Below are 24208 nucleotides of genomic sequence, written 5' to 3'. Positions count from 1 at the left end.
TGCAAGTCACAGCACCACACCAAGGCTTCCGTACACAAAGCCGGGTTGCATGTGTGTGTTTATTTCTACTCGGCCGTTTTGGCAGCTGAGCTCCTGCCTGAGATTCTGTACCCTCCACCTCCCCCACACCCCCCGGAGATGTGGGAGCGCACACGGTGAAAATGATCGGCTATAATTCATTTTTAGAACATCCCTGAGCCCCCGTTCCCCCTTCAAACCAGTTAGCAGAATTAAAATTAGGAACCATCTCTGCAGCCTGCTGCTGCTTGGAAACTTGGCTAGCTAGGGCGGCCGGCACAGCGGGTCTGCTGCACAGCTGTGAGCTGGAGGGAGACCGAGAAGCAGCCCAGCCCCACCGCCTCCGGTGTCCCTGGTGATGCGAGGACAGGCCACCCCTGGGCAGCAGCAGCCGCCCAGGGACCTGTGCCAGAGGAGACCCAGCAAGCAAATGAAGCGGCGAGAGATGGCCCATCTTGCTTCTCGGGGCTAACCTGTCACTTCTTTTCAGTTGTTGTCTTGTTTGTGTTTTTAACTAGGAGAAAGAGCCCCAGAAAAATGAGTCTAGCGATACTTGTGAGGAGGAAAACTGTGAGAAAAAAGAGCAAGTTGCACAGCAGGCGTTTGTGTTCGGGCAGAACCTGAGGGACAGAGTCAAGGTGTGTGATCAGAGGCCTGGTGAGCGCTTGCACTCATGAGTCAGTCTGCTCTGCCTCCTCCCGGTTAAACAACAGGAACTCCGCTTTTCCTCACAAAGGGCGGGGAGGTGGAGACAACGAATGCGCCTGTGGGCTGGTCCTGTGATTCTCGGTGCTTCCAGCGGCTTCTTGTTTTGCATGCCTTCCTTTCTGCACGGCTCCGCTCCCGGCACACTCCCCGGCAGGCTCCCTCGTTCTCCTGGGAGCAGGGGACAGGGAGGCAACCGCGCATGCCTATCCCTGAGAACGGATGTTTTCATAGCAGAGGAGACAGCACGATCCGATGCTTTCAACGTCGCTGGAGAGATCCTTGTTGCCTGACTCATGGGCTTCTCTGCCTTGGCACTAGGCAACATTTAGACTGGTTCATTCTTAGTTGCTGGAGGCCTGCCCTGGGTGTTCTAGGATACTGGGCAGTATCCCTGGCCCCCACCCTCTGGGTGCCACAAGTATCCCATGCCCCCCCCCCCGTTGTGGCAACCGAAAGTGTCCCTTAATAGTGCTGAGTGTTCCCTTTGGGACCAAGTCACCCTTAATTGAGAATTAAAGTAGGTCAGGTGGAAAAGAACTTTATTCTCCCATCGGAGACAATAGCACTGTCCCCTCCTGGCTGCCCCCAAGGCCTATTGGTCTAGTCTGGGAACTTTGAGTCGGGGGAGAGCATCTGGCAGTAGCAGGGGATCCAGGCTTTGGACCCTGTGTGCTGGCGCTCTGGCAGACCTCTCCTCTGGGAGAATGGGGCAGCCCTACCTTTCCAGCCAACAGAGTGGAGTGTCCTTCTGTGCCGTTTCCAGCACCTCGTCTGGCAGGAGCTCCTTTAAAAGCCTGAGATACAGCATCAGTGGCTGTGTCTGGGGACGTCTGTGGTTGTCACAACTAGGGTGTAGGTACAACTACCATCCAGCAGGTGGAAGCTGGGGATGCTACCCAACACCTCACGGGATCGGGGCGGCTTCCCCACAGAGAGCAGTCCAGCCCCGATGTCAGTGATGCTGAGGGGGAGAAACCCTGAAATAAGGGAACGAAAGTCTCTCCGGCACGTAGGAAACATCAGGTTGTGCCATCTGCTTTCTCCTTTGGAGCTCCCTGTCCAACAGAAACACAGATCCCCAGGGGTGAAGAATGGGCGTTGCTGTTGCACGGCTTTAACCAAAGTAATGAGTCCCTTGGGGGCTGCTCGCCCCAGGGAGGAGGAAACAGGAGAAGGAAGGGCCTTGAGATCCACCTGTGCACATCTTATGGAGGCCCAGGGCTCATGTGATGTGTGGTCTCACAGTCACATGCCACCTTCTCGGTGGGGGCGACTTCTTGGCACCCCAGGACGGGGTTGATGGTACCCACCTCTCAGGGCTCTTGGGAGAATCACATCCAGTGATACGTTTAGCAGAGCTGGCATGGCAGTTAGCGAGCATAAAGAAGTCCTCGAGAAACGATGCTTTCATTATATTTATAATAAACCCCCCTAAAATATCACATTTGGAAGCATTCTTTGGCCTCGCATTACAGAGCATTGTTGAAAAGGGAAGTAAGATGCCAATCTGAGGGTTTTGTTTTTGTTTGTTTGTTTTTTAACAAGGTAGAAAAAGTTTTCCTGATGCCTTACAAACTGTTTTTCTGTCTTAACTGTTAAAAGCAGCAATGGTGAAGTTGATTACAGACCCCTCCACCTGCTGCGTTCGTGTACACACACACACACACACACACACACACACACACACACGAATCGTGCCAAATGGCCTAAGGGTGTGCAGACAGCCTGAGCTGGAGAGGTCCCGGACAGGCGACTGTCAGAGCAGTAAGTGTTGCCTCTCTGTTTCCCAGTTAACAAACGAGAACACTGAAGTAGCTGACATGGAGAATGCCGGACACCCCAGTGCAGAAACGCCAGCTGCGACCAACTATTTCCTTCAGTATATCAGCTCCAGGTGTGTGTCTTGGGCCTGGTGCCCAGCCTCAGACTGCCCAGGGTCTTCCATCACCCCGAGCTTGGGGCCCAGGGAGGAGGCAGCAGCTGGACCAGGAGCCAGCCTGGTCCTTCTGGGGGGCAGGACGGAGGTGGGGGTGGAAGGAAGCAGATTTCACCAGAATCCTGGATATCCCCCTGGCTCCTCCCTTTATTCCCACTCTGGGCACAGCTGTGGAGGCGCCAGGATGGTGTGCTTCGACAGACCAGGCAGGACCCAAGTTCTGCTTGGCCATTGGAGTGACCTCTGTCACCTGGATCTCATGCCCAGAACAGAACCCATTGGGCCAGTGGCTGCTTGGCTGCCTCCTGTTACCTGCCAGGCTCCAGCCTGTGGGGACCCCTTACCCTGGATTTGGGCTCGCCGGTGGTTAACAGTGCTGGTGGTGGTGCTCACTAACGGCCTGGGTGCCCCATGGGTATTTCAGAGAGAAAGCGTGTCCCTGCCTAGGAGACAGCCCAGCACAGTGGCTAGAACGTGGGTATGGACTTCAGAGAGGCCTGGCACGAATGGTGGTGACCTCATGCTTGGCTGCCTGGACCCTGATTAGCAAATGCATTGGATATTGTTTTAAAGATACGTTTTTTGCACTGCAGCATTTCCCAAATTGGGATGCACTCACACCTGTGACATCTTAAACTGGACGAAATGTGATGGTGACAGCAGCTCCGAGGTCATCCAGTGTCACCTGTCAGCAGCCCAGGGGTGGGAGGTGTCCCCTCCTTTGTGCAGTTCAGGGGACTGGTGGGTTCTTTCGGGGAAGTAGACAGCGCCTCATCTGACCTCTGTGATCAGCCTCTCTGTGGTGCTGTCCTCATGCACCCTGATGGTGACCCCTGCCTCGAGGAGGTTGGGGTGATAAGGTGGCTGTCAGGCGCATGCCCACATGCAGAGGACCGTTGGAGGTGGGAGACGAAGGTCTGCTTACCGGTCAGCACAGTCTGGTTCGGAGGCTTGTGAGCACCTGTCCTCGGTGTGCCGGGCCCATCCCCCACAGGGGAGGTTGAGCAGTGCCTACAGCCGTGCTTTTCTGCCTCAGGGATGTGGCCCTTACCCACTCTGACCGTGCACACGGTGTGCAGCACGTGTGAGTGTGCCACCTGCCTGTGCCGCTCCTTTGGGGGCCCCACACCCACAGCATGCCTTCTCTTCAGTTTAGACAACTCGACCAATAGTACCGACGCCGCCAGCAACAAATTCGTGTTTGGCCAGAACATGAGCGAGCGTGTGCTGGTGAGTGGCCCCTGTGGGGACTGTTTTTCCTGGGGCCCCAGGGCAAGGGACACGTGAATATGGCTGCCACCTTGTCTCCTATAAAGTGGGGATGCTTCCAGTTGCAAGAGAAAGAGGACCGAGTTCCGACTTGGGGGCAGGGTGGTTGCACCAGGAGGCTGTCTAGGAGCTGGTGTCAGAGCTTCCTGCCTTTCTTCTCTGCCAGCTAGCTTGGCCTCATCCTAGGACAGGCTTTCCCTTCAGTCAGGGGCCACGCTTCGTCCTGGCTGAGGCCAGCTGCAGTGATAATCCTCAGACCGGAGTCCCTAGCCACGTGCTTCTGAGACCACTCTGAGACCTCTGGAGCCAAGGGAGTTCAGCACCCCCATCCCTGACCATGAAGGGGCAGCATGGAAGGGGCTCTGGGGCAGGGGGCCTTGGAGGGGTCCCTGCAGTGTCCCAGGTGTCTCCTGCACACACCATGGCCAGGCTGTCTCCCCTCCCAGAAAGCCTGGCCAGCTTGGGATGGGGTTCTAGAATTGTTTACCTGCTTCCTTATTTCTGTTCGTTTTCTTTCCTTGTCGAATGCATAGGACCCACTGTGTCTGTTTTGAGTGTGGTTAAGGAGCTGTTTCGTCCCACTTCATTATGTCCATCTTTGTCTCAGTCTGCGTTACATTAAGGAGCCTCCTGCTACTTTCCTCGAGTATTAATACTGTCCTTTTCTTGTTACACTGAAACGGTCCAAGAGCTGCCTCACACAGAGATAAGCAGCTGGTGGCACACACCTCCATGAGATGTCAGGGGAGGCCCCACTTGGGGACTCGGGGGCAGTTGGCCTAGAGCATAGAAGGCTGGGTTTGGGAGGGCCGAGCTGCCTGTATCGTGAGGGCACTTTTCTGCTGAGTTTTACCACCAAATGATGCTCGAGGATCATTGTGTGGAGACATGGCCCCAGGCTGGAACCCAGCCCCTGGGGAGGAGTTGTCTGGTCTTGTCTGCTGGGCCTGGGTGGGTCCCCAGAGCCGTGAAGGAAAGGCCATCTGCAGAAAAAAGCCGTCTGCCTGCGAGGCAGTGCCAAGAGCTGCCATCCCAGCAGAGGGGCATCCTGTTCCGCTGCGGCCAGCCCACCAGGGCCACCCAAACATGCTCTCCTCCCCCTGTGCTTCCATCTCCCTGCAGAGCCCACCCAAATTAAATGAAGTCAGTTCAGATGCCACCAGGGAAAATGCAGCTGCTGAGTCCGGGTCCGAGTCCTCATCCCAGGAGGCCACTCCCGAGAAAGGTATGCGGCAGTCCCACCACCTTGTGGGAAGGGTACCAAGTGACAGGGGCACTGTCCATCCACACCCCGGCCCAGGAGGGACATGGGCCCCAGCCCGCTGCAGCACTAGTAGCCACACAGGAACCCGCCACCGGGGCAGAGTTGAAAAGCCATGGGTGCTGGTTTTCAGCCAGCAGAGAAGGGACGCATTCATCCTAAAACAGAGAGGCTGTGGTGCTTTGGGACGACTCTGGGGATAGTGTTGAGGTGACTGTCCCCCTCTTCCTTCTTGCCCTGAGGTGGGGGAGGGGAGTTTTTCTTCAGCGCTCTGTGGGAAGAATCTCACTGCCCTCCCGTCCTCTACCGAATGAATGGCGCGGGAGATCTGGAGCCACGCTGGCACCTAGCTCGCAGACGGTCTCCCTGCAGCATCCAAGGCCAGCTGTATGTTTGGGGTCCGCTCCAGGTCCCAGGAGAGCTGGCACCCTTGAGGCAGAGCCAACCCTGTGTTCTGTCTCTTGTGGGACGGACACACACAAACACACACACACACACACACACACACACACACACACACACACACACCACACACACACACACACACACACACACACACACCACACACCAGCAAATAAATAGTCAATGTCGCTCAGCTGATAACATTTCAGAGTCGCTGGCCGAGTCGGCAGCCGCCTACACCAAGGCAACGGCCCGGAAGTGTTTGTTGGAAAAAGTGGAAGTCATCACCGGGGAGGAGGCGGAGAGCAACGTGTTACAGGTGAGGCGGGCCTGGCCAGGGGCGTCTGGCTCCAGTGGGCCTCCTGGCCCGTAGGTGGTGGTGTGAGAGGCCGGCCGTAGCCCCCAGCCTCTCTGTGCGTCTGAGGGGCTGGACCCCTGTCCTCCAGGCACACGGGCCTCCCCGGGCAGTGATGGGCCAATGCCCCACCCTCTGGGACCTTGCGGCGGGGCTTCTGAGAGCTGAGTGAGTAGTGCTAAGGGACTTCTAGTCTCACTTTGTTTTTGAGCAGAAGGATAGGTTTTGAAGCATTCGTTCAGGGAGAACCTGTTGTAACAAGCACCCAGAATGAACAACTATGATTATTTGGTCACACTGGCACCCTGTGTTGTTTTATTTGGGAACCAGGATCACAGATGCACCCCAAACTTGTCCCGCCTTTCCTCTGCGTCCCGGGGCAGCATGTGCCCTTCAGCGTGCCTCATTCCTCTGCTTTGCGTTGTTGTACGTGTGTGTCTGTGACCTACGTGTGTTGAGCATTGGAGAGTTTCTGATGTGGCATTTTTAGAATTATTACTGCTTCTGCCCACCGAGCACTTTCGTGAAATCTTCACAAGCGAAGAGAGTGACTTGGTAAAGATCCGCACGCTTTCTGTGAGGGGCCAGGCGTGGTCTCTTGCATATTCTTTTTTTATCTATAGAACAGCTTTATTGAAATAGAACACATATACTGTGGAATTCATTGTTTAGAGTGTACCGTTCAGTGGTTTTTAGTGTACTCACATAGTTATGCAGCCGCCACCACCAGAATAGAACGTGTTAGTCCCCAAAAACTGCCCAGAGCAGTCACCTCTCGTGCCCTCCCCGTCCCCCACAAGCCGCCTTCCCGTCCATGCATGAGCCTGTTCTGGGCGTGTCACATACATGGACTCACATGCCGTGTGGCCTTCTGTGTCTGGTTCCCTCCCTGAGAGTCCTGGGCTTGGGGTCCATCCCCAGGGCAGCGCCAAGTGACGTGTGTGGCGGGACGTGGAGGGTTCCAGCTTTTAGCTGGTATGAATCCTGCTGCCGTAGACCTTGTGTACAGACTCGCGTGTGCAGGTGTGTGTCGTTTCTCTTGGGGAGATCTCTAGGAGTGGGGTGTCTGGGTTGCACAGTGACTCTGCGTGTAACATTGTGAGGGACACGTGTCCGCAGCAGCCGCACCCCGTGTCATCCCGCCAGCCGTGCGTGAGCTGCTGAGTGCCGCGCCGCCTCCCCGGCGCCTGCTGTCGCCTGGCTTCTGATGCCACCCTAGCGAGTGCGAAGTGGTATCTCATTGGTATCTGGTTTTTATCTCCGTTTCCTTAGTGATTCTTTTGTGCTTTCTGACAATGTAAAATTCATTTTAGCTGGAGGACAGGACATAAAACTGGCCAAGGGTCAGATGTGCCCCCTGGGCCGTAGCTGGCTGACCCCTCCCTAGTAGTTCACTTAGGGTAGATTGGAGGCTCGCCGGAGTTTGTCCACACCAGCGCCTACCCAGCCAGGGCCCCGCTCACCCAGGGGGCTGCCTTGTGTTCCAGATCCAGTGTAAGCTGTTTGTCTTCGACAAGGCCTCGCAGTCGTGGGTGGAGAGAGGCCGGGGGCTGCTCAGGCTCAACGACATGGCATCGACCGACGACGGGACACTACAGTCCCGACTAGGTGAGCTGCAGCACGGTGTCTGTGGAGAGGGCCTGGGAGGGCAGCGTCCCCACGCGGGTCCCCACCAGAGAACCCCGGCACCCATGGCCTACAGGCCCAGGCCCCATCCCAAGGCTCTCGCTCCCAGCTCTTCGGTGACTCTCCTCTTTGTATGACAGTAGCTGAAACTACTTAGCAGCTCTCAAACTTGTTTTCCAATAATCAAAGTGCTGGTGGCTTTACCGTGGAAAGGGAAAGTAAGAAGTCACACAGTCCCATACAGCCTATGGTCCTGGTCACAGACCTTCCCCCAGCCCGTCCCAGCTGCTCTACATGCCTCGGAGGTGGGCCCATTGGGCACAGAGGGCTCGGGGAGTGGACACAGGGAGATCTGGTCAGTTAGAGCCCAGGACCCCACCCCACAGCCTCGCTGAGCTGGCCCACGTTGCTTCGTCTGGGACCATCTGGGCCCCCAGGTTGGGGTGGGAAGAAGTGGGCTGGTGGGAAGACAAGGTGTCGCCGTGTGCACAGGGTCAGGGCACTTGCAGGGAGGATGGGCTCCGATAAACCATGCAGGCTGACGGCGGTCTTGGGTAGATGTGATGTGTACTTCCAGAGAAGGAAGAAGTCTGTACCCTCTTTTTCTCCACCGTATGTTGCTTTTGGTCTGTCTTTGTCTCCCTCTTGGTGGAAGATCTAAGCAGCTATCAGCCTCAACCTTTTTTCTAAGAAAACTGCAGAGTAGGGGCTCAGGCTCAGCCTGTGAGCGGGGCCAGTCAGGGGGCATCAGTTTGTAGGCAGTGTGTCACATGAAGAAAATGCACACAGTCACCAAATGTCCCTCTCTGGCCCTGCCTCCCACCTAATCATCCCCCCCCCCCCGCAAGGAAACCTCCATCCTGGTACCTGCTAGGTGGACCAGCAGGACCCCATGCACATGGCCACGGGGGAGCTGGGTGGTACAGGGCTGGCCCCCGGTGTGGGGGGTGCTGTGGCTCAGCAGACTGGTGGCAGCTTATGCGGACCTTGAGAGAATTGTGGGATTTCGCCCCTGTGGTGTTTTCATTCCGGAATGTGGCTGTGGGGTGGGGGTCGGGCCAGAGCTGAGTGGCCTTATTGGTTGCAGTGATGCGGACCCAGGGCAGCTTGCGGCTGATCCTCAACACCAAGCTCTGGGCCCAGATGCAGATCGACAAGGCCAGTGAAAAGAGCATACGCATCACAGCCATGGACACTGAAGACCAGGGTGTGAAGGTGTTCCTGATCTCGGTGAGTAGCCCTGGGGACGGGACAGGCTACTACCAACCTCTGGGGGAAAAGAAGTGCGTGAACAGACCCCTGGACAAGGGCCGTGCCCTCCTGAGCTCCCACAGAAGGGAGGTTCCCCGGGCACACCCAGTTGGGCCACTGTGGGGCTGCATTAAGGACTGCCCCTCTGGGGGGGGTGCTCTGTGGTGCAGCGGTCGGCACTCAGCACTGAGGGTGTGGGCCAGGGAGCAGAGAGCCAGCCAGTTTGCAAACAGATCGGTGGAAGAGAGGAGTGAGCCTGCATCACCGAGTGCCATCCCAGCGGCAAGCTTTGTGAGCCCCTGGGAAGGACGGGCCCTGGGGCACCAGGAGCTTCGGCCTGCTGTCCCTGAGCTTGCTGAGGAGAGAGGGTTAGGCTCCTCCCCAGGCACAGCCCCGGGGACTACGGCATCCCATCACAGGAAGGCAGCAGCCGCCCTGACCAAGAGCACTTCCCTCTGCCTGTCCCAGGCCAGTTCCAAGGACACGGGCCAGCTGTACGCAGCCCTGCACCACCGCATCCTAGCCCTGCGCAGCCGCGTGGAGCAGGAGCAGGAGGCCAAGATGCCTGCCCCCGAACCCGGGGCGGCCCCATCCAACGAGGACGACAGTGACGAGGACGTCCTGGCTCCATCAGGGGCCACCGGAGGCGGTGAGGCAGTGGTCCTGGCCTTGGAGGGGATGGGAAGCCTGACCCGGGGATGGGCTTCAGCCAGGGTGGGGACCTGACGGTGAGGCCGCTGCTTCCCAACAGGTGCCAGCGAGGAAGGGGAGGGGCAGACGGCCGGAAGCACATAGCGCCGGGAGCCGGCTGCCCGCGAGCCTGCTGCTTTGTCCGTCTGTCTGCCCACCCGCCTGCCCCGCCCCACCGGCAGTGTGGAGGTGTAGGGCTCGGGAACCACACTCCCCGCTGGGTCGGCCACAGTTCGGATCCGCATGTCCCGTTCAGAAGCAGACTCGGGAACTGCCTGAATGTGGTTTGGGACACGAGACCTCATCATATTGATGAGCAAAACGAAAAAGAACATTTCTTCCCTCCCCTCCTTTGAATTGAAATGGCACATTAAGACTTGTCACGGCTTCTCACTGGGACTGGGACACCTTGTTTCTTCACCCCTCCCTCCTCGTGTGCCCGGCCTCTCTGCTGCCGCCGCTGCCCAGGCCACCGGGTCTGTCCACACAAGTATAAACACTGGGCCTGCTGGACGCTGTGTTAACTACCATATCATCAGTTTCCCACAGTCTGATTTGGGGCTTATATTTTTAGATCTCTTTCCCCCAAGGCTTTGTGTTTGGTTTCTTAGGTTAAGACTGTCCTGTGTGTTGAGCGGGCGCAGCTCCATCCTGGGCCACATCCTCCTCCTCTCTGGGCTCCTGGCCTCTGTGCTCGGGTGGGAGGGTCAGGCCCCCACTTATTCCCCACCCAGGGTTGCTCCAGGCCCAATCATGAGGTATTGAGGGTTTGGGCACCAGACCTGTAGAGAGCTTATCTAAAAAAGGGTCAGTGGACCCGGTAGGGTCCTCATGCACCCTCCTGCCTCTCCCCATCATGTCGGTCACCCGTCATCTGGCACCCGGGCGCACACCTTCCTGCTGCCGGCCATTCCTTGCTCAGCCCTGAACGATGTCACTGCCCCCGAGACCATCCAGGACCAGGAGCCTCTGTGAGAGGCAGAGGGGAACCTTAGTGGCGCCTTCGAGGAGGGGATCGGGGGCTGGTTCCAGGCAACCAGCTGTCTCCCACACTCGCAGCACGCACAGGAACGGGTGCCATGCCTTCACCCACCTGGGGCAGCCTGTGAGAAGGGCCCTGTGCACAGGGCTCTGAGGGGGTTCTGAGGAAAGTGCCCAGCCCCGCCCTCGGGGAGTGAGCGGAAGGCCTCCGCTCCAGCAGCTGGGCCACCCACACCTCGGGTCGGCTGTGTGCAGCCAGAGCCATGGGAAGACACCAAAGGCCCTCCCAGCAGATCCAGTCACACTTCTCTGCTTTAAGCCTTAGCCAACTAGTGACAAGTAAAACCAGATAATGCCCATGTGTTTTGGAACATTTATGTAAGATTGTCATATGAAATGTATTTGGGAACTACATTAAAACTTTTAACTAAAACCCTGGCCTCCTGCATGCCCCAGGGGCCTCAGGAAGCCGGACAGCCTGGCCAGGAACAGCCTCCACGTCCAGGCAGGTGACCAAACTTGGCCGCCTTCCAAGACTGGCCGCTTCCATGCTGAGCTTTGCTTCACAGAAGAGCAGTTTGCTTCCCTGCCTAGGGGCCAGCTGGCTCCTGGGGTGGGGGGAGCACACGAGAGGCAGAGGGGTAGGTGGGGGTGCTGGCAGGGCCACGGATTCACTGAACCAAGAGGAAGCCTGGGGGGGAAGGGGGCAACTGCAGCGGCTTTGTGAGGCCAGAGGTCTGCACAGCATGGACAGGAGGGCCTTGCTCCCTGGGGTCCTGAGCCAGTGACCCATCCTTGGAATCTTTGTCCCACTTGCACCTGGTGGCCAAGCCAGGTCTTCTGAGACCTGATCCAGTCAGTCCAGGTCTTCTGAGACCTGATCCAGTCAGTCCAGGTGAGAGAGGCCCTGGCTCAGGGGGCCAGGGTGGGGGTCCTACGCTACGGTGGGGCTGGCAGAGCAAGTATGCATGGCTCACAGCTGCCAGGCACTGGTCATCATGGCTACAAACTCCTCATCTGTGTCCATGGAGGCGCTCACACCGCTGTAGTAGTCCTGGAACTCAGCCAGCGTGACCTGGGGGCAGACAGGCTCTAAGTAAGGACCAGAGACCCAGGTGGAGGGGTAGAGGTGTCTGTGGGCACCCACCTGCCCGTCCTTCTCAGAGGAGTCAAAGTTGTCCAGGAAGCGGCGGAGCACCTCCTCCTCGGTCCACTCCCCACTTCGCACCTTGGGGTGGGTGCAGCCCCTGTACACCCCGCGGAGGTCATCCACAGTCACCACACCATCCCCGCTGCGGTCCAGCTTGGCAAATGCAGCTGCAATGACTGCCTCCCGGGCCTGGGACATGGGGGGCTAGAAAGGAGCAGGTCGTGACTGGGGGTCTAGTGCAGAGCAGCAGGACTCCTGGGCATCCAGGGTCAGCACTGACCTAGACAAGCCCACCAAGAGCTCAGCACGCCCCCCCTCGCCCCAGACAGGAGGGCAGAAGGGCCTCACCCGCAGTGCCCTCAGGAACTCGTCCAGGTCCAGCGTGCCGCTGCCATCACGGTCCCAGCGCCTGCACACACCCTCCGCTTCAGCCGCGTCCAGCACCAGCCCCAGCTCAGCCAGGCCCCGCTGGAGTTCCCCCGAGTCCAGGGATCGGCTCCTGTCCCGGTCCAGGCGGCGGAAAAACCTGAGGGGCATGGGGTGCAGTTAAAAAGTGGTCCCTGGGACTGGGGGTCAAGAAGGTTCAAGGGGACAGCTCACCTGGCCAGGCCCTGGATGCCCAAGGCCCTTCGGGACAGGCAGTGTGCCCGGAGCTTCTCCACGGTGGCGTCCACAGCATCCATGCTGGGTCGGGCTGTCTGGGCAACTGGCTGGGGGAGAGTTCCAGGAAGGACTCCCACTCAGCCGACCAGGCTGTGGTCCGGTGCCAAAAGCCTACCCTGCCCAGCTACCTGCTCACCTGGCCTAACTATCCTGGAGTCCAGACAGCCACTCCTCGCTCCTGCCCGCTTTGCCCAGCGTTGGCAGTGCGTCCTGCCTAGCAGAACTGTTGCTAAGGGATGGTGGCTCAGGAGACTGGGAGGGGCCCCACCCGTAACCCTCACTGTGCCAGTGCTGCCTCGCTCTAGGCACAGCCCTGGGGACCGAGTGGCAGGGCCCAGAGGGATAGGGCAGTGCTCTTGCTGGCACCACTGCCCACACTCTGTCTTCACTCCCAGCCTTGCAGTGCCCGGGTCTGGGATAGAGTCAGACCCAGACGGGGAGTGGGGGTGGTCCCCCTTCCTGGCCACAAGAAGGAGAGGGGGACCACAGCCCTACAGTGACCACAGTGTCCCAGATGGAGAAAGGCAAGGCCATGCTGGGCGGCTCAAGACCCAATTCCTGTGTGACCTGGAGCAGCTCCCCTCCCCTCTCTGGGCTTCACTGGTCCCCTGCCCCTTTCCACAGGGCAGCAGCCAAAGCTGCTGAGGGATCCAAGTTCAAAAGGACTTGAGGCGGCCCAGGCCCCTGTCCTGGTTTTCAGACAAGTGTGGCTGAGCCAGGACACAGCATTACAGATTGTTTCGACATTAAGTCAGACAAAGCTGTCCCTGGTAGTTATTCAGGGGCCAGTGTGGTATTTCTGTCGATGTGGGTCTTTCGGTGGGTGGTTTTTTCAGTTCTCAAACATCACTTGGTGGTCTTGCTCATAACAAGCTGGGGGAACCAGGGGACTGCAGTACCAAGCAAAGAAGTGGCCCTGACCCCCGACGTCATCCATGAAACACCGAGGCCACCATCACAGAAGGCCTCCTATCGAGACTTTGGACACCTTTGTCGACTAAGCATTACACCAACAGGATTGAAAATGATGCTGGATTTCCCAGGACCTAAAACGTGGGCCCCATTTGGGGACCCATCCGCTGCAGACACCCAGAGGTCATCAGAGGCTTTTCAAAGCCAGGACTTAGACACGGCACAATGGGGGTGTCAGAAGTTGCTGTTGCTGTCAGAAACCAATGCAGGGATCGCACACAGCCCAGCACTGTGGGTCAGGCCACGGCTGATGTAACTGTCGGCGGTATGAGAAACTGCAGTGACATTTCGGTGGCTCGCTGCAGTCCATAACTCTTCGAGTAGGCAGAGAAGTACTCCATTGTGTTTTTCATGAGGGCTACAAAAATCACACTTTTTTTCCCATAGAAAAATGTAAAATATAAATACAGTTATTATAATTCTGTTTTGGCATCTCCTCACCTGGAAGAGAATCAGAATGTCAACAATAACCCCTCCAGAAATTGGAAGTGGTCCAGGCTCTCCCGACCCGGAGGCCAGTTAACTTCACTATGCTGAGCCTCACTTTCCATAGCTGTAAAATGGGGCACGCGTGGGCTGCAAAGATTAGACACAAGCTCCCATGACTGTTAACTTGTGTCTCCCTGCCCAGCAGGACGCCACCCGGGCCACCTCTCCAGCCCCCACATAGGAAGAAAGGAGGAAGGACCAAGGCCAGGAAATCATCCGATTTATTCTTAAGCTCAGACAGGCCTCTCAGCCTGCCTTCCCTCACACAAGCAGACCCCCTTATTCATCCAGAGAAAATGGGGGCATTGTTACTGCACTGAGGGGTCACTGTTAGATGCCAGGCAGGCAGGCGGCACCATCCTGAGGGCTGGGGACGGACACCGACTTTTCCAGGCCAAAATGGGCCCTGCCCCTCAGTAGTTCCTGGTGTGACAGTTCCCTGAGTAAGGAGGCGGGGAAATGGCTATCGTGGGACCAGGCTGGGCACTTCAGCTGAGCAGCGAAAGGCACAGGGTTCCCTGGTTTGATTTAAAAAAAAAAAAAAAACACCCTGAATGTCTCTGGCCAAGAAGGGCAGCATAGAAATAAGGAGTTTAAAAATAAGATTCTCTAGGGAATATAAAAAGGAGGAAGCTGCTTGCTACAAAAGCTGAACCGGCTGGGGCCTCATCAGATGTGCTGGGGGCCCCTGGCTCCCTTCAGGGTCCCCTAACCCATCCTGTTCCTACCAAGGCCCCAGGGTGCACCTGGCGCTGGTGATAAAGAATGAAAGGCCTGCCCTCAGGTAGCTTACACTCTGGTGACAGGACTTCCCGTCCCAGGAAGAAAGCAGAATGACAGAATGGGTAGCAGCAGGGGATGAGATTACTTCAGATAAGGTAGGCAGGGAAGGCCCCTCTAAGGAGGTAACATCTGAGCAAAGATCTGAGACAAGGAACAGGTCATGTGCCATCTGGGGGAAGAGCAATCCAGGCAGAGGCAACAGCCAGTGGAAAGGCTGAGGGATGCCTGAGTTTTCCCTGGTGCGGCACAGCCCTGCCGCCAGCATGTCTCACACGCACACTCTTCCTTCTGGGTTAAAGGTTGAGGGAAGAACAGAGTCAGGGGAAAGAATCTAGGATTAAAAATTCATCTTCATACAACCAATGCATAACGGCATAAGGCTTGAGGTTCCCAATTCTGGTCTGGGATGAAGACAGAAAAAGCTTTAGCCTGGGATGAGGGGTGCTTCAGAAGGAACGAAAATCAGGGCAGGAGGAAAAGGGGGAGAAAAACTTGATGCTATCTGCCTCTGTAAGTGAGAGAGAGCTCAAACTCAGATGCTTCAGGGGCCAGATATCCAGCCCTAAGAGAGAGGAGGGAGCCAGCTGGCCCTCACGCTTTGGCTAAAGAGAGTATCCTGAGCTCAGATCCAAGCAGGCATGGCCAAGACTGGAGCCAGAAATCCAGATTTTTGCGAAACGTTGCCAATTTTTCAACAAGTTGATTGATTTAAAGTTTTGTTTTAAAAAAAAAAAAAAAAAAAGCAAGGGGTGCCTGGCTGGCTCAGTTGGTAGGACATGCGACTCTTGATCTCAGGGTTGTAAGTTCAAGCCCTACATTGGGTGTAGAGATTACTTTAAAATAAAATCTTTAAAAAAAAAAAAAAACTGGGCTAAAGATCTGCCTTTGGCCCTTGGGCTGCCTGTTTGAAACCTACGACTTTTTAGCAGGTTTTGATCCTTGGAAAGGATTATGGCTCTGCCATGGGGTCCCCTCTGGGACACTGGTGACCCCCGAGGACATCCACAGCAGTGGAACTCTGTCTCCATTGTGTAATCTGTGTTCCAGGGCTCACACAGTGGTCCCAAACACTGCAGGCTGGAGGTGGTCCCTCTCCTCTTCCCCAGTGCTGTTGGCAAGGCGTGGACTGGGCCCACCAGGGAGTGGGTGGCTGGTTGGCAAGGGCCCCAGGCGTTCAGCCTCCGCCAGGGTGGCCAGCAGCCCGGCCAGGGGTGACCGGCGACGGCAGATGTCCTGCAGCAGCTCCGCCCGGGGCTGCAGCTGCCCAATGAGCTCATCCCTCTGGCGCACAGCAGCCTGCAGGCTGTGGACAGTGGCCTCGGAGGTCAGCAGCTGCTCCTGGAGAGCGGCAATCTCACTGGCAGGAGGCAAGACAGGGCAGTTACGGTACTGAGAGGACCAGAGATTCTCCTCCTCCCTGCCCCTGACTTCCCGGGGCTCCCCATCACCATCAGGATGAAGGCCATGCTCCTCACCAAGACCCCCTGTTTCAAGACCCCCTTGTTATGGACTGAATGTGTCCCCTCAAAACTCTTATGTTGAATCCCTCCCCACCCCCCTGTGATGTATTTGGAGATGCAGCCTTTGGGATGAGCCCATGAGGGTGGGACCCTCATAGAATTAGTGCCCTTGTAAGAAGAGACACATAGAATTTGCTCTCTGGCCATGTGAGCACACAGCAAGAAGATAACAATCTGCAAGCCAGGAAGAGAATGTGTCACCAGGAACTGAATCTTTCGGTTGGACCTTCCAGGCTCCAAAACTGTGAGGAGAAAATTTCAGTTGTTTAACCCCCCCCCCCACTGCGGTATTCTGAAATGGCAGGCAAAGCAGACTAAAACTCCCTAATCACTCCCCAGCAATTCCCTTTTCCTTGCATCTTTTCCTATTTGTTGTTCAGCTTAGATGGCTCTTCTTCCAGGAAGCCTTTCATCTAGGCCCACTCAGAACCCTATGTGCCCTTCCATCACGACCCCAAACCCCCGATGGTGTAGCTGCCTAGTGATGTGTCTGCCTAAGGGCTGTGCTACGTAGGTCTCACTTATGTGCTCTAAAGCCCAGCACAGTGCCTGACACATAGTAGGTACTCAGTAAAGATGAATGAATCCAACCAGCTCCTTTCCCACCTGGGCCCCTGACCTCTCTCCTCTCTGGGCGCTTGTCCCATCCCTTCCAATCCTCAGCGCCTCTTCAAAACTAGAGGGCTTCTTCGAAACGGCTGATATGATACCATCCTCCCCTGATCCAGAACCTGCCATGGATCCCAATGCCTAGGAGGTCGGTGACCCCTGCACCACTCGGAAAGAGTCGATTTTGCATTGTGGAAAAATGAGCTCTGTTTTAATTTAGAAATCCGCACTTGTGTGACACCTCTTAACTTTGCACGCTGGTGACTAATTCGAGGTTTTTGGTGTTTGTTTTTTCAGTCCCACCAGTAGTCCAGCCTACACGTGAATGCACGCGGTTCCCGCGCCTCTCCTCCCCTTCCAATCTCGGCTCCGCTTCCGCCCACCTCCGAGAAGTCCACCTGGCCGGCCCCGGGCCTCACCAGTCCTTGGCGCGGCCCAGCTCGTCCAGGGCAGCGCGCAGCTGCTGGTCGTGGCGGGCCAGGCGCTGGGCCTGGGCGCGCACTGTGCGCTCCGCCGCGTCCAGCCGCGCCTCCAACTCCGCGGCGCGTCGGTGCACAGCCGCCAAGTGTGCGTTCGCCTCGCGAATCTGCAGCGGCTGCGGCGCCGACATGGCCCCGGCGCGGTCCCAGGAGGCCCGGAACCGGCTGGGCCCCGCCTCCGGTTGGCCACGCCCCCAGAGGCCCTCTCAGGACCTCGGCGCGATTGGCCGCGGCACGACGGGTCGCGCCCTCTTCAAACCCAAACCCCCTCACTGGTCCCGGAACTTCGAGACTCCGCCCCTGAGCCCGGCCTAACTCTAAGACTGGCCAAGGTCCTGACGAACCACGCCCCCAGGTGGGCCTGAGCCCTCGGCGGCGCGCCCAGTTCAGGCTCCCGCAATGTCACTCCTTCGAGACAGGCCCCGCCCCACTGAGAAGCCAACACCAGCATTGGTCCGGGTCCTGAGGTCCCGGTAGCCTGGCCACGCCCCAGGCTTCGCCTCGCTCAGATCCACCCCAAAGGCCACGGCCACGCCCCTTAAGCAAACGTACAGCTCCGGATTGGCCAAGTCCTCTTTGGGGCGTGTCTCCGGTTCTGGCTACGCCCTCAAGTCTACAGCGGACCTCATCCGGCCCAGGGCTTGGACAAGCCAGCCGCAAGGTGGGCACAGGTGGTATCCCGCTAAAATCCTAGCCCCGGGATCGGTACCTTTGCCTGCCCCCGAACCTGGCCACGCCCCAAAATAGTCGCATGCGGTTCAGACCTCGGCTTGGGGGACTGGCAGGGCGTGACCACGCCCCCACGCAGATTATGGCGTTGGGAGTGGTCACATTTGCGCTGTGTGCCGCCCCAGAGTTACATCTTGCTCCTATCAAGTGGAGCCCCGCCCCGCGCCCGAATCTGTGCTTGGAGATAGGCCCGCCCCTGGATTAGACCCCACCCCCGTGAGTCAAACCTTTCCTAACCTAGGACCTTCTGAGTTGGAACTAGTGAGATCTGCCTTCACTAATAATGGCTGACCTCAGTTTCTCCCACCTGAAGTCGGACGGGGCGCACGCGCGCTTACGCCAGTCGGGACTCGGCGCCTGCGCGCGACTGTATCTGTGTCCGCGGCGTTTAATAAAGTTGCACGCTTGTTGTCGGCCCCTCCGCGCGAGGGGTTGCGCGCGCCGCCCAGGAAGTCTCGCGAGAACGAGCGCCGGCTGCCCTTGGGTGCGGGTAGCCGGCGGGCTGTGCGGTGCGGGGCCAAGGGTGTGCAGTCATGGCGCGGACGCTTCTTCAGCAATACCTGGACATCCCCGATGGCACCGAGTGCCACCGCAAGACCTACGCCAGCACCACACTCAGTGGTGCCGCTGGTGAGCGCCGGCCCGACCCCGAGGGGAAAGGGTGCGGAGAGGTCATAGAGTCGCTGGGGGCTGTCTCAGGGCGTCCGGGTCGCTGGGGATCACGCAGGCGGCGTATGGCTGTCGCTGGGGTGACTGGGGCGGCGCTGGGTCGTTGGGGAGCTCTTGTACGAGATAGACTTTGTGAGGGTGTTGGACTAATTCAGAGGGCGCAGGAAGGCGACAGGGTCACTGGGAGCTGTCCGAGGGGGTCGTAGGAGCGCTGTGTATCTCACGTGGTCGTCGTGGGGGGTGTCTGAGGTGGTCCTGAGAAACCCTTGTGTGAAGGGGATCCGGCAGGGTTGGAGGGCACTGGGAAGTGATACATGTGACAGGCTGGCTACTGGGGTCATCAGAAGCGGTTGCGGGGGGGGGGGTCTGGGATTTGGGGGTTATTGTTGAAGCTATCACCAGGCTCTGGGGAAGTCGTTGAGTGGCAGGGGGCCATTATTGGGGTCAGAGGAGCTGGGGATTCTTGAGACTTAACAGGGTAAGTTGAGGTTATTTGGGGGGATCATAGATAATTATTGGTGTGTCTGGGCGGGGACAGAAGTTTGAGAACGTTCTAGTGTGAAATAGTCTTTTTGGGGTTCAGGAAAGCGGGATGGTTGGGGATATCTGGAGCTTTTATTGGGTCCACCAGAGGGGTCGTAGGGGTGCTGAGGAGGTCACAGGTGAGATGGGTCAGGAGCTGCTGTAAGGCTAGCCTTGGGAGGGCATAAGGGGACTCATGGCCCTAGCACTCTCCTGCAGGGGACACCTCAGTGTCTCGCCCCTTCCAGTCTCTCTGAGAAGTAGGAAGACGGTTTTGGTCACCTCCATTGTCTTCAGCTCTTGAAACAAAGTCTGGTAGAAGCTGAGTGTCCACTGGGAGGCATTTGGATTAAGGTAGACCTAATCATCGCTCCTATTTTCTGCATGTTTAGTGAGATCAATGACTATCATCCCCATTTCTCAGAGGTGGAAACTGAAGGTCAGAGAGGTGTGTTAACTGCCCCAGGATCTTTTTGAGCCAGTGTCCAAGTCCAGGTCTGCTGATCTCCTGAGGGTGGCTGGGGCAAGGACTGTGCGTGCGGGGTCCTTGTGGAGGGACCTCAGGAAAGAGGGTGAATGGGGTGTCCCTTCGGATGAGTGATGTGAAGTCTGCTTGAGTGACGACTTGTTGGGACGGTAGAGGTGCATGGCAGGGTCTCTGGGGGCCTTTGGAGAGAGTTGTGCAGTGTGGGATTGGATCGCTGTAACGGGGAGTACTCGGGCACATTATAATAGGGAGATGCTGGCATTGGGGAATGCCTGGCAGGACTTTGTGGAGGCGCATGGTTGTGTCTAAAGGGGAATTAAAGTAGGAGGGGGTCACCTGAGGGACTGTGGGGCCTTCAGGGAGATTTGGGGAGGTGAATGGTTTAAGAGATTTTGAATCTCAGAAAGACATTCATTTTGGTGTTTGTGAGTGGGAGTCCACATGTGCGATCACAAATGCACAGGCCACGGGGGTGGACTGAAGTCTCAGGAGGCTGTTGGGGGAGACTGAATACATTCCAGGAGCAGGGTGCTGCTGAGTGAGGGGCCTCTGGGGGGCTTGCTGGAAGGTCTTTGAGGGCTTGTGGGTGGGAACATTTGACAGATGTGCCATGTCAGGCAGTCACTGAAAGACTCGGGTTTGTGGTGGTCACCGGCTCCCGTGAGCCTTTGAGGGTGTTGCTGTGTGTGTGTGTGTGTGTGTGTGTGTGTGTGTGTGTGTTGCTCACTTCGCGTGCCTGCATTCTCTCTCACTGGCCAGCTCCACTCAACATACAGGACTTGGCTCCTGGATCCTCCTTTACTTTCCCTGCCTCCCTTCAGGCCTCACTGAGAGAACACTCTTGTTTCCTGTCTGGCTTTCCTGAGATGGTTAGTCCCTGGAGGGCAGGGAGCCTGTACCCCCTAGCAGAGCTCAGCACCCTGTGGGCACACAGTAACCCTGAATGAATCGAGTGAGTGAGTGAGTGAGTGAATGAATGAAGGCACCCAGCAACTCTTGTGGATGGATGGATGAGTGAATTAGGCCATACAGTAACTGAATGAATGTGTGAGTGAATGGATGAATGAGTCAATGTAGGCACACAGTGGCTGTGAGAATGAATGATAGCGTGCAGTCACTATGAGGGAAGGGATGAATGAATGAAGGGTGGAGTGTGCACTGTGTCTGGAGGTCACTGCTGGAGGCTAAGAGAGAGCCAGGAGCAGGTGGGGGTTGGGAAGGGGGCCTTTTGCAGGGTGATGGGGGGCCATGGAAAGGTCCAAGTCAGTAGAGATTCTCATGTGCTGGGGGTCACAGGATATGGGGAGGGTGAGCTGTGGCAGGTACCATATTGGATGATTGCTAGAAGAGAGTTGGGGTGGGGCAGTGTTTGACCCTGAGATATTCGGGGGCTCTCGGGTTATCCACTTCCAGTTCTAGGACTTCTGAGGGGATTATGATGGCAGGGGCACGGTCTGTGTGCAGCGTGGAATGTGAGCCGGCACACGGGTTGGGACGGGCTGGCCCTGGGAGATCCCTGTGGTGACTGGGCCATGCTGGGGGTCTGCAGGGAGAGGAGGGGTGTGTTGTCTGCCCTGAGCAGGGTCAGCTGGAGGATGGGAAGCTCCATGTTGGGCTTTTTCTGGTGACTTGGAGCCAGCCAGGTGGGCCCTGGTCTGCCCCCCAGTGAGGAGGGTCTGGTGGGGGCAGCTGTCCAAGGCCTTGCCTGGGCCTCACCACCCACCTGGTGCTCTGCTCCAGGCCCGGCCCCCGCTGGGCCCCTCATGCGTAAGAGCCGTGTTGGGCAGGGAAGCCAGGGCGAGCAGACATGGAAAAGCTGACCAGAGTGGTGAGGCGGGGTAGGCGGGAGCAGCTGCTGAGCCAGCCAGGTGTGAGGGATAGGCCCAGGCCCAAGCTGCCAGCGGGGAGCGGGCCCAAGGGTGATGAGCAGCAGGCCTTGGCAGCCCCGGGAGCCAAGTCTCCGCCAGGGAGGATTAGGCCAGGGAGACTTGGGCCCCATGGGAGAATGCAACCTTGGATGAGAGTGGGGAGCTGGGCCTGGGTGCCAAGCCCTGTGGGGCACAGCTGTGGTGTCTGTGCTGGCACTTGAGGCCAGAGAGCAGCCCAGCCACTTGGGCCCCGGGCCCATTCTCCTGTCCACTGCAAGCTGGACCAGCACACTGTGGATGGCGAAGGGGCCCAGGCCGGCTGTGGTCAGGCCTTGCATAGGAGGCCTGGGGCCCAGAGATGGGGGTGAGAGCCCAGGGTTTGGAGCAGTAGATAGGGTTGGAATCCCACCACGGCTGCTCAGCAGCTGTGGGCTCTGGGTAAACTTCAGAACAGTCCCTTCTTGGGTGAAGGGGTGGTGCTAGGAGCTTCCTTGTGGGTACCATGGAGACAGTGAGAGAGGGAGTTTCTCTGATAGTGGAGGGGCCTGCCCCCAGCCAGGGCCACTCCTGGCCTCAGAGCCCAGGCCCTGCTCCAACACCCCCCCCCTCCGGTCCTGCAGGCCTGATCTTCTCTGCCTACAGTGTCACGCTCCAGCCCCCAGATTCCTTCCTGGAGGGAGTGGCGAGGACAGGGCGATATACATTTACTGCAGGTGAGCGAGCCATGGCTTCTCCTTAGGGGTCCTCCTGGCACTGGCCCCTGGGCCCTGACTTAGCACTCACCCCGTCACCCGCACCCCAACAGCCGCCATTGGCGCCATATTTGGCCTCACCTCCTGCCTCAGCGCCCAGGTCCGAGAAAAGCCCGACGACCCCCTGAACTACTTCATCGGAGGCTGCGCCGGAGGCCTGACCCTGGGAGCACGCAGTGAGTGAGCCCCCCACCCGTGACCCCCGCTGACCACAACCCCCCATTCTATCCCAGACCAGGGACCAGGCAGGGACCAGGTGTGTGGGATGCTCGCCCCAGCAGAGGAGGGGGCAGTCCCTGTGAAACCTTCCAGTACTTTTGAACCTCTGCCACCAGCCAGTTCAGTAGTACTAAGAGCTGCTCTGCGGAAACACCCACTGCATGTCTACCTCACCAAGCCCGTGTACCCTTCTGTGGCTCCCTGCGGCATTCAGCATGGCTCTCAAGGCCCTGCACAACCTTCCCCATCCCCTCCCTGCCCTCCCCTCCTCCCTCTCTCCCCTTTGCTCACTCTGTACAAGCCACACAAGCCACCTTGCTGTTCCTCCAAGCCAGGCACCGTCCTGCCCCAGGGCCTTTGCACGTGCTGTGCCCTCTTCCTGGAGTGCTGTTCACCCAGGCGTCAGCACAGCTCTCTCTTTCACTGTCCAAACCCCCTACGTATGATCTGGGACCCCTACTGCCCTCATTCCATATGGCCTTCTGCTACACCTTGTCAGAGAACACAAGGCCACTGTCTGTCTCTGCCCCTGCCCTGTGAGCATGGACAAGGTGCGTGGTCCTTGCATTGCCATCCCTCTCCCAGCACCCAGAGCCCTGACTGACCAAACTCACAGCCCTGCAGGGGAGCTACACTCAACCATCCCCACCTAGAGCTGCACGGACTAGCACAGAGAGGGGGCTTGGGTGGGCCAAGGTCACCTGGGAACCAGTAGAGCGTGCCTCCCTAGTAGGAGGCAGGGCGGGGCCCCACACTAGCCTGGCACAGTGGAGCCATCTGGAACCGGGACAGACACTGCTCTTTCCATGTCCCACAGCCTCGGGTCTGCCAACTGCCCTGGCCCACCAGCCTGCCAGTGCTCAGTGGAAGGTTCCAGTCAGGCAGAGGGAGGGCACGGTGGAGGGAGGTCCGTGCATCCTAGGGTTTGACACACACTCCCTGCCCAGCAACAGCCCTCGGGCAAGCAGGGGCGCTCTGCGCTCTCACGCTCACGGTCCACAGAGCAGCTACAGGGCCTGGCGCCTGCGGCCAGGGCACCGGCTGAGACTCATCCAAGCGCAGGTGTTCCCCACTCCCGGACCGGGACTGACAGCCTGGGTTCCCACTTCCCTCTTGCCTCGGTTCCCGCACACATCTTCAGCCAGACGGTCTCCTGACTTAATCCTCCAGGAGCCCGCAGCCCCGACCCCCTAAGCCTCGAGGGAAGGGCATGCCTGTGGGCTCCCGGGTAGCCGTGGGGGAGCCCCCTGCACGCCTGACGCCGCCCTCCTGACTCTGGCAGCTCACAGCTACGGGATCGGAGCCGCCGCCTGCGCGTACATGGGCACGATGGCCGCACTGCTCAAGATGGGCCAGCTGGAGGGCTGGAAGGTGTTTGCAGCGCCCAAGGTGTAGTCCCGCCGCCTCCCGGGTCCTCGGGCAGATACAACTAAAAATAAATTCTGTGTATACTTGTTTGTGTGCGTCTCCCACCCCTCCTCTCTCCTCTGGAATGAAGCCCTGCCCCTGCCGGGCTGGGTGACAGTGACACCCCAGCAGCAGCCCAGCAGGGGAGCGGGACAGAAGGCCTCTGGGTTTATTCTGGCAGGGCCAGCGGCACCAGCTGGGCCCTGAAGACAGGAGCTGGGCACCGCCCCCCACAGCCCTTCCTGTAGCCCCCCTGCAGGTCACAGGCCATCCCCTCTCTGGGCAACCCCCAAAGCCAACAGCATGTGGAAAACACACCCAGGGCCCATGCACAGCCATACTCCAAATTCTTGGGCACTGGAGCAGAGCACCCCTGACAGGCTGGCCCAGGAG

At 58.2% G+C, this 24208-nt stretch overlaps 4 protein-coding genes across 13 annotated transcripts in view; 2 read left to right on the top strand and 2 right to left on the bottom strand.

The window, feature by feature from the left end:
• RANBP3 (RAN binding protein 3) overlaps window positions 1-10930 on the top strand; it is a 53986-nt gene extending 43056 nt beyond the window's left edge. For 5 of the 9 annotated variants that reach the window (XM_034657599.1, XM_034657596.1, XM_034657603.1 and 2 more), the window contains 9 exons: window positions 537-656; window positions 2517-2620; window positions 3814-3892; window positions 5054-5156; window positions 5789-5913; window positions 7437-7557; window positions 8663-8805; window positions 9295-9475; window positions 9578-10930. In XM_034657599.1, the coding sequence (XP_034513490.1) occupies window positions 537-656; window positions 2517-2620; window positions 3814-3892; window positions 5054-5156; window positions 5789-5913; window positions 7437-7557; window positions 8663-8805; window positions 9295-9475; window positions 9578-9621 (1020 nt within the window). In that variant the 3' untranslated portion in view covers window positions 9622-10930. The remainder of the gene's footprint in view (window positions 1-536; window positions 657-2516; window positions 2621-3813; window positions 3893-5053; window positions 5157-5788; window positions 5914-7436; window positions 7558-8662; window positions 8806-9294; window positions 9476-9577) is intronic. The other 4 variants (XM_019793280.2, XM_034657598.1, XM_034657604.1 and 1 more) reach the window with 2 other exon arrangements.
• Window positions 10931-11429: 499 nt separating this feature from the next.
• CAPS (calcyphosine) lies at window positions 11430-12383 on the bottom strand. 2 transcript variants are annotated; one of them, XM_002930485.4, is made up of 4 exons: window positions 12248-12383; window positions 11996-12173; window positions 11645-11851; window positions 11430-11572 (listed from the first exon to the last, which is right to left on the bottom strand). In XM_002930485.4, exons 1-4 carry the CDS (start codon window positions 12328-12330, stop codon window positions 11471-11473), a joined length of 570 nt encoding a protein of 189 aa, XP_002930531.1. In that variant the 5' UTR covers window positions 12331-12383; the 3' UTR covers window positions 11430-11470. The 2 variants fall into 2 exon arrangements, with proteins under 2 accessions (XP_002930531.1, XP_019648840.1); XM_019793281.2 differs by having other exon boundaries at window positions 11436-11851.
• A 3189-nt stretch (window positions 12384-15572) lies between these two features.
• On the bottom strand, window positions 15573-18154 carry VMAC (vimentin type intermediate filament associated coiled-coil protein). The gene is made up of 2 exons (XM_002930486.4): window positions 17103-18154; window positions 15573-15911 (listed from the first exon to the last, which is right to left on the bottom strand). Exons 1-2 carry the CDS (start codon window positions 17291-17293, stop codon window positions 15605-15607), a joined length of 498 nt encoding a protein of 165 aa, XP_002930532.2. The 5' UTR covers window positions 17294-18154; the 3' UTR covers window positions 15573-15604.
• Window positions 18155-18338: 184 nt separating this feature from the next.
• NDUFA11 (NADH:ubiquinone oxidoreductase subunit A11) lies at window positions 18339-23865 on the top strand. Its single transcript, XM_002930487.4, has 4 exons — window positions 18339-18521; window positions 22058-22150; window positions 22243-22365; window positions 23691-23865. Exons 1-4 carry the CDS (start codon window positions 18425-18427, stop codon window positions 23801-23803), a joined length of 426 nt encoding a protein of 141 aa, XP_002930533.1. The 5' UTR covers window positions 18339-18424; the 3' UTR covers window positions 23804-23865.
• Window positions 23866-24208: the final 343 nt, after the last annotated feature.

Source organism: Ailuropoda melanoleuca, chromosome 4, assembly GCF_002007445.2.
Source record: "Ailuropoda melanoleuca isolate Jingjing chromosome 4, ASM200744v2, whole genome shotgun sequence".
NCBI classification, from domain to species: Eukaryota; Metazoa; Chordata; class Mammalia; order Carnivora; family Ursidae; genus Ailuropoda; species Ailuropoda melanoleuca.
The sequence above is the reverse complement of the archived record's forward strand: the minus strand, read 5'-3'. Positions and strand labels throughout refer to the sequence as shown.